Source organism: Gadus chalcogrammus, chromosome 4 (genome assembly GCF_026213295.1).
Source record: "Gadus chalcogrammus isolate NIFS_2021 chromosome 4, NIFS_Gcha_1.0, whole genome shotgun sequence".
Lineage (NCBI taxonomy): Eukaryota > Metazoa > Chordata > Actinopteri > Gadiformes > Gadidae > Gadus > Gadus chalcogrammus.
The window spans coordinates 6,812,465-6,820,015 of record NC_079415.1 but is presented as its reverse complement, the minus strand read 5'-3'; the positions used below and the strand labels follow the sequence as shown (position 1 = coordinate 6,820,015).

Below are 7,551 nucleotides of genomic sequence, written 5' to 3'. Positions count from 1 at the left end.
CACAGTCAACAATGTTGATCTGGGTATAAATATATTTTATAGACCAATGTGCACTTGTATACAAATGGATGTCCTATACATTACAAGAAAGTTAATCTGGTTGCATACCATTTTAGTAATAAAACAATCATATCAAATATGGAAAAAAATAATAATAATTATAATATAAACAATGAACCAAAAATAACCCCAATAAATCAAATAAGTAAAGAATCTTTTCGAGATAAATCTTAGGACCGTTTCAATGTCGTTCATTGTAGTACTGTTGGTGAAACAGTTTGTTTGAGTTATCTTTTTTCTGAATTCACATGCATTCAGACAGTTCAGAGACACAGAGACGAAAACTTGTTTAGCCTTTAGCAGATAAATGCACTTGGATATACAGTAGGTTCACAGACACGCACAGACCACAACCGGTTACATTTCAGCGTGCACATCATGCAAGAACCAGGCCCTTTTTCACCGTAAGAAAAAACACAGGTGTAGCTCATAACCTCAATTATGGGCATGTTCCAATTCGGTATGGCGGTACTCAAGTATAGCCACACCTAGTCTGGTTAATATACACACACCGTGTTGGTGCGGCAACAGACATGAAATAAAACCAACCTAATGTTATAAATCACAGGAACAGGAAGTTGCTTTTCCCTGCTGTTGGTGACCTGCGGATAGGGTCCATTCTCTCCGCTGAAATATGTACACGCCATAGGCTTACCGAGGCAACCATATGTGAAGGAAGACGTCAGTACATGCGTAACATTGAGACTAACAGAGTAGATATTCAGCTAAAGTGCATAGAAATATCGTTTATAATTGCATTAACAAAATAAACAGATTATGTAGAAATTGAAAGGTTGTTTACTACGTGGTGTTGGATGAGCCTTTAGATTCAGGAATATTTAGATTAAGCGTGCTAAATTAAGTCACACCTTGGGGTAAAACCTTTTTAACGTAAATATCAGAATGACCTACAGATGGCTTTGTGTCAGATCAGACTTTTTCTTCCATAGATCAACCTTTGTTGTAAACATATTATTACACTATTGTAAACAACATTCATTTTTACAGTACCATAGGTATTCTTGCCCTTATTTCAACTCCACATATTGTATTGTGCAACGGGGTAATCATTGCATGGCATGTGTCAATCATTCTATCAATCATTCCATTTCCTCAATGAACTATGTGCTTGCAAACTAATGTAGACAGTATATTATTTGATTAATAATAACAACAATCAACAACACACATGCTTTCTAGGCATTCTTCTTGATATTTGACAACTATTCCACAATGATCTTCAATACATACAGTCACTCTCATGAGTTAAAGGACAGCTTTTCTTAAAGGTGAGCTTGAAAAAAAAAAAGGTGCAGTTCTTCAAAATAAAACAAAAAACAAGCAAATTGCTCAAAAAAGTAAAAACAAAACTAAGAAAATAAATATTATTTACAGAGTTTCATACATTCATGGCTAGTGTGTTCACAGCTAGCCTGGGTTGGTTCTTTTCCTTTTGTTCGGACTCTGTCCAGGATCTACTTTCAGCTCCCGATACTGGACCTGCACAACATACAAAGCACATAGACACAAGGGTTATATTTCACTCTCACTGTCTCTCTCTCACTCTCTCTCTTTCTATCTTTGTCTCTATCCCTCATTCATATGAAAAAACACACACACACACACACACACACACACACACACACACACACACACACACACACACACACACACACACACACACACACACACACACACACACACACACACACACACACACACACACACAGGCGCACACACACACAAAAACACACACACACAAAAACACACACACACACACACACACACACACACACACACACACACACACACACACACACACAATTGCACACTTGCACAAGAAATCACTTTAACTGGAATTAACTTGACACATAACACCATGCAAATTAGAAATGTCCCACTCACACACACAAACACACAAACACACACAAACAAACACCCACACAAACACAAACATACCACTTGGACATCGGACGGAACTCTGGAGAGGAAGTCCACCAGCTCGTTGTTGTCAATCAAGTATGGGTTCCGCAACTTCTTAGTGAATTTGTTCACACCTAGGGGTAAAGTCATAAAGTCAACACATAAATCGACCCCTGTGCTTAAATCACCCATACTGCCGTCACCCATACTATCATTCATTTTATGACGATGTCATAGCAGGTATGTCATCGCATCAGGATGTCATTTAACGTCATGTCATGACATAAAATGATTTGTGTCGTGTGTGTGTCATGAAGACATCGTTTCACATGTGCCGTGACAATACGATGTCATGTCAAGTTGTCAGGACAACTTGATTCCAGCGTTGATTCCAAAAGACCAAAGTGCTTGAATTCAAGCCGTTGCTTGCATTTTTCTTTTCAGCCGAATCGCTAAGCCAAAGTCATGTTCTGGTGAAGCCAGGAGAGACGGCCATGATGTTTTAATCACCCATACCCTTTAATCTTTTAAGAAAGCTAGAGCCGCAGAGTCATTAGGCTTCAGCCGGATAGAGCCTTCCGGGCGCCAATCGACGCGTACCCGGTTGTCAGGGTTCCCGGTTGTCATGGTTACACGGAGCGATCCAGATCGGGAGGACGTTTCAGGGAGGCGAGTAGGGCTGTGTTAAAAAAATCGATCCGCGATCCGATATCGATTCATGCTCAAAAAGCACGATATCGATCCAAGAATGTCTGGATCGATCTTTAATTAATAAAAAAAAAAAAAAAAAAAAAAATTTACATTTCAAATAATACTTGGATTTTTGTCTAAAATAAATACTTGATTCTTGACTCTTCTCTCTCTGTGTCCCTCTTACACGTACACAGATACAATCACAAACACATGGAGCTGTTTTGTCTATGGGACAGTATTTATTTGCATTATGTCTGTAAATAGATCGATATCAAATCGAATCGGATCGAATCGTGGATCGAATCGGATCGTGACCTTATGAATCGGAATCGGATCGATCCAGGAAATTCGGATCGATTCCCAGCCCTAGAGGCGAGTGTTGCTGTGACTTCCGTGTCTTCGAGATGTTAACGTCGGTCCCCACGGCCTTAAAAGCTTTTCTGATCACGATGGGGATGAGGTCTTACCCCAGGCCAGGACGAGGTAGCGGAGGGGCAGGAAGTAGAGGAGGACCATGGCCACGCACAGGACGGTGACGGCCAGCCAGCTGAGGAAGGGCACGGTCCAGTTCGCCGTGCTGCAGGGAGGACGGGTCATGCGGTTACTGTCCATGAGCCTGCTAGGAGTGCCCACCAAAGAATTATACCCAAAACATAACACAGATGCATGAGCACCCAACGCTCAAGCATAATTCATAGTTAAGTGATGGGTCAAAGCATTCAAAATATATGACAAAAGAATAATCCAGATGGGTTTCAGAGAAACCCATCTGGAACCCATCTGAAAGTAAAATAATAATAAATACAAAAAATAGCAAAAGTATTTCCCATATACTTCATGATTAATAGTCAATAGGTCATTTCTGAATCCGAAATATACAACAAAAAAGCAGATGGGTGACTTTTGAAATCAACTCCAAAGGGAGCGGACCCCGTTCCGGGCGCGTGCCATACCCACTTCTTGATTCTCTCTCCGTAGGAGGCCACCTCGTCCAGGGCGGTCTGCACGCTCAGGAACACGTCCTGGATGGCGTACAGTTTGTCCAGGAAGCCCTTACGCTCACAGTCCTGAAGGCGGAGGACACGTGCGACACGACGATGTCACGACACGGTGGTGTCACGACATGGTGATGTCACGACATGGTGACGTCACGACATGGTGACGTCACGACATGGTGGTGTCACGACATGGTGACGTCACGACATGGTGACGTCACGACATGGTGGCGTCACGACATGGTGGCGTCACGACATGGTGGCGTCACGACATGGTGACGTCACGACATGGTGACGTCACGACACGGTGATGTCACGTCACGTTTCGTGTCATGATGATGTCATAGCAGTCATGGCATGTTTTTGTCGTGCACGTTGTGATAGCGTGTCTTGTGCGCCGCGATGACGACATCATTTCACGCACGCTGTGACGACATGACGTCCAGTTGTCGTGACATGATGTAGTTTTGCTTATGTCACGACATGACAACGTCATGTCACTTATGTTGTGACATGAGGACATAACGTGCTGATGATTTCAATCCACTTACCTTCTCCTCTTCCTCCTCTTCTTCCCAGTCAAACATGGCCTCCATTGACTGTAAATAGAACAAATTTCTTTCTTTATGATCCAACATGCAAAAACACACACAAATAAACACGAACACACACACACACACACACACACACTATACTGACGGTGTCTGTCGTTTCCCTCAAGCAGAAGATGTAGTTCCACACCAGCAGCATTAACAACAACAGAGGGAGCATGTACAGCTCAAAGTTCCACACCACCAGCACGAACACCTGGATGACGCAATGACAAACACACACACACACACACACAAACAGAGTCAGATACCACCACACTCTCTGTACGTGCGGTCGCACAGCCATGGCTGTGCCGTGCTTTAAAGCGTCACTTCTGGGCAGAGGTGCGGTTGCAGCTGTGCCGATGCAGGGCCGACCACGTCATCGCAGGCTGCCTTTTATCTACACAACCACAGATCTCTGGCACGGCCCGAAGTGCAGACAAACAACATGTGTGAACGACAGCCAATAAAGGGGGCGGAGGAAGTGATAACATCACTTCTGTTTTCGTTGTAAAAGTACAACGGCGTTGCAGCTATTAACGTCAATGTACTTATTTACAGATGTGTTGACACGTTTGCAGAACTATGTTTGTACACATTTACAAGACTGATTAAGTCTCATAGTCTGAATAGACATTTGCGATACCTTTGAACATGCACAAATCTCAGTTCACAATCTGAGACACACAACTCTGCACTCCCATTTGTAAATAGATCTGATATAATAATCACAAATGATACCAAAATAAACACACACACAGTCAGATATTAGGACATTGTGCGTGCGCCCTAGTGTTTGTGTACGACCGTGTGTGTGTGTGTGTGTGTGTGACCGTGTGTGTATGTGTGTTTGGTGCGTGTGTGCTTACCAGGAAGGACAAGATGCTCCTCTGGGCAGACTCCCATTCGAAGCAGCTGTTAATGTAGGAGCCAACGTTGATTAGGACCATGATGCACCTCTTCACCCGGTTGAAGTTCTGCTGAAGCAGCTGAGCACACATCAACCACAAACGTCAACCCTGTCTTTAGTTTGCTTATTCATCATCAAATTCACGTTCAGTGAGGGAAGACTTTACATAAAAAAATTACTGCTTTTACATTTATATTTAGGGAATTTAGCAGACGCTCTTCTCCAAAGCAACTTACAATAAGTACATTTATCAAAAGAAGGTGAAACAATATATCATTGTTGCTAGAGTAAGGATGTTAATAGAACCAAGTGCAAAGCACTAACAATCGCTAGAATTCCATTCCCGTATACAACGAAGACATCTAGAATAAGATGCTACACAACTAAGTGTATTATGTCCAATCAGTGTGTACGTTTATGCCTAGTTTCAAACGAGCGGTGCGGTTCGGTTTGGTTTCGGGCAGGGTCCCAAAATAAGCGCGCTGAACCGCTCCTCCGCTGCTATGATGTCACGATGCTTATGTAGCCGCCGCGACTATCGCCATCCGGCTTAATCCCCATCCTATCATAAGGTTACTGTCGGCGGTTGAAACGCGAACCAGATTTAGCGTAACCGAGCTGTACAACACCGAGCAGCAGCGAACCGAACCGCACCGCTCGGTGGAAACGAGGCATTTTGGTGCGTTCGGGATGGTTTATGGTTCCACGTCGACGCAACGCAAGGGGGTTTACGGACCCATTACGTCCTTGTGGAACCTCCTTGCGTCCACCGCAAGGGCCTGACGTGCGCCTCCCAAAAAATGTAACCTTGCGTCGAGGCGACGCAGCAACAAGGGTTGAGATTGGACCGCTATCGAAAACCCGGCGAAGAACCAAAACATTTTCACGGCTGTGTGGTAATTGCGTTGCCTCGACGTCTAACCATAAATAATAAGCTTACAGGACGAACAACATGCAATAAGTAGGCGGGGTAGAACGGTGTGGTTATTATCAGTCTAGGTGAACGCATTTCTACACGGCGTGGTGGCCAAGTGGTAAGGCGTCTGTCTCGTAAACAGAAGATCATGGGTTCAAACCCCATTCACGCCTTTCGAGGTCCAAGTGTACTTTCAGTGTGGAGTACATTCTCTTTACACTCTGACACAAAGAAAACATGCCTGATATCTGTCAGGTAAAATTGATCGCATAAATGTTACATTATCACAATAGGAACATACATATTTCGAAACTTTTGGATCCTCTTCGATATACTTGTTTTCTGCAGGAACTATCGTCTTTAGGGCAGCTTTGACCTGAGGGAAGAGGACAGATAACATATGTTGAAGAATTTGAATGAAAACGGAATTATAATTCGTTATAATTCATTGTAATTATTATGAAGTCTGAGAAGATCGGTGGATTTAGTAAGAGCAGAAGCAAGGGGAGACTCACAGTATTGAAGATCACATCGATCTCAAGGTAAACAACGCCCTTCTTGGGTCCAGTCAGGTGTTTATTCTTGAGTACATACCCCCTCTGCACGCCGTTACGGACCTGATGCAAAAGCCCCGAAGAATGTAGAACACATGGTTAGCATTAGCATGAATGCTAATTATCATTAGCTTGGTTAGCATGATTAGCATAATTGGTGGATTTACTAAGAGCAGAAGCATGGCGAGACTCACGGTGTTGAAGATCACATTGGGTAAAGCAAGTGTTGGACAGTTTCTTTTCATTTGTGTTTTTCTTTATTTCTAAATATTACTTAATTGTAACTGGCCACTTGTGTCATAATTTTGTTTCATTGTTTATTATTGCTTACCTTTTTATTTTTCTTCATTTAATTAAAATGAATGGAATTATTAGCTTTACAATTTTATTTGAAGGATAACCCCTTGAGATCGACAATCTCGATTTCAAGGGGAGGGGGCAAAAATAAAAAAAATATATGAGAAGACAAAATACAAAATAGAAAGTACAAACTCAAAGAACTGTTTACATTATTACTGATTCCATATTTAATACTGGATTTCTTTAGACTTTATCCTTGCACTGCTATACTTTTTAAATGATTAATATGCTCACATTATACCCTTTTATTGTCCATATTTAATGCTGGCTTCTAAATGTAACCCCTGCACTGCTGCCTGTGCACACTTATTTGCACTACCATCATGACACACATTCTCCAAGAGAACCGTAGCATATATTTTTTAGCGTCCATAATTGTCCGTGGCGGATCCTCATCCTCATCTTCAAACCGCTTATCCAGGGGTCGGGTCGCAGCGATGGCAGCTCCGGTGGTCCGTGCAGATCCATGTGGAGATATATATATATATATATATATATATATATATATATATATATATATATACATATATACATACATGTATTCTTT

The 7,551-nt window shown here is 42.3% G+C and overlaps 1 protein-coding gene and 1 non-coding gene across 8 annotated transcripts in view; one reads left to right on the top strand and one right to left on the bottom strand.

Moving 5' to 3' along the window:
* The window catches only part of LOC130380827 (multiple C2 and transmembrane domain-containing protein 1-like), a 28,057-nt gene continuing 20,506 nt past the window's right edge, over positions 1–7,551 (bottom strand). For 6 of the 7 annotated variants that reach the window (XM_056588179.1, XM_056588181.1, XM_056588183.1 and 3 more), the window contains 9 exons: positions 6,606–6,707; positions 6,392–6,466; positions 5,134–5,253; positions 4,371–4,478; positions 4,223–4,270; positions 3,634–3,743; positions 3,144–3,253; positions 2,020–2,117; positions 1–1,560 (listed from right to left, as the gene is read on the bottom strand). In XM_056588179.1, coding sequence (XP_056444154.1) covers positions 1,489–1,560; positions 2,020–2,117; positions 3,144–3,253; positions 3,634–3,743; positions 4,223–4,270; positions 4,371–4,478; positions 5,134–5,253; positions 6,392–6,466; positions 6,606–6,707 — 843 coding nt within the window. In that variant the 3' untranslated portion in view covers positions 1–1,488. The remainder of the gene's footprint in view (positions 1,561–2,019; positions 2,118–3,143; positions 3,254–3,633; positions 3,744–4,222; positions 4,271–4,370; positions 4,479–5,133; positions 5,254–6,391; positions 6,467–6,605; positions 6,708–7,551) is intronic. The other variant, XM_056588180.1, reaches the window with a different exon arrangement.
* On the top strand, positions 6,192–6,263 carry trnat-cgu (transfer RNA threonine (anticodon CGU)). Its single transcript has one exon. It is a non-coding gene; the product is annotated as a tRNA-Thr (tRNA).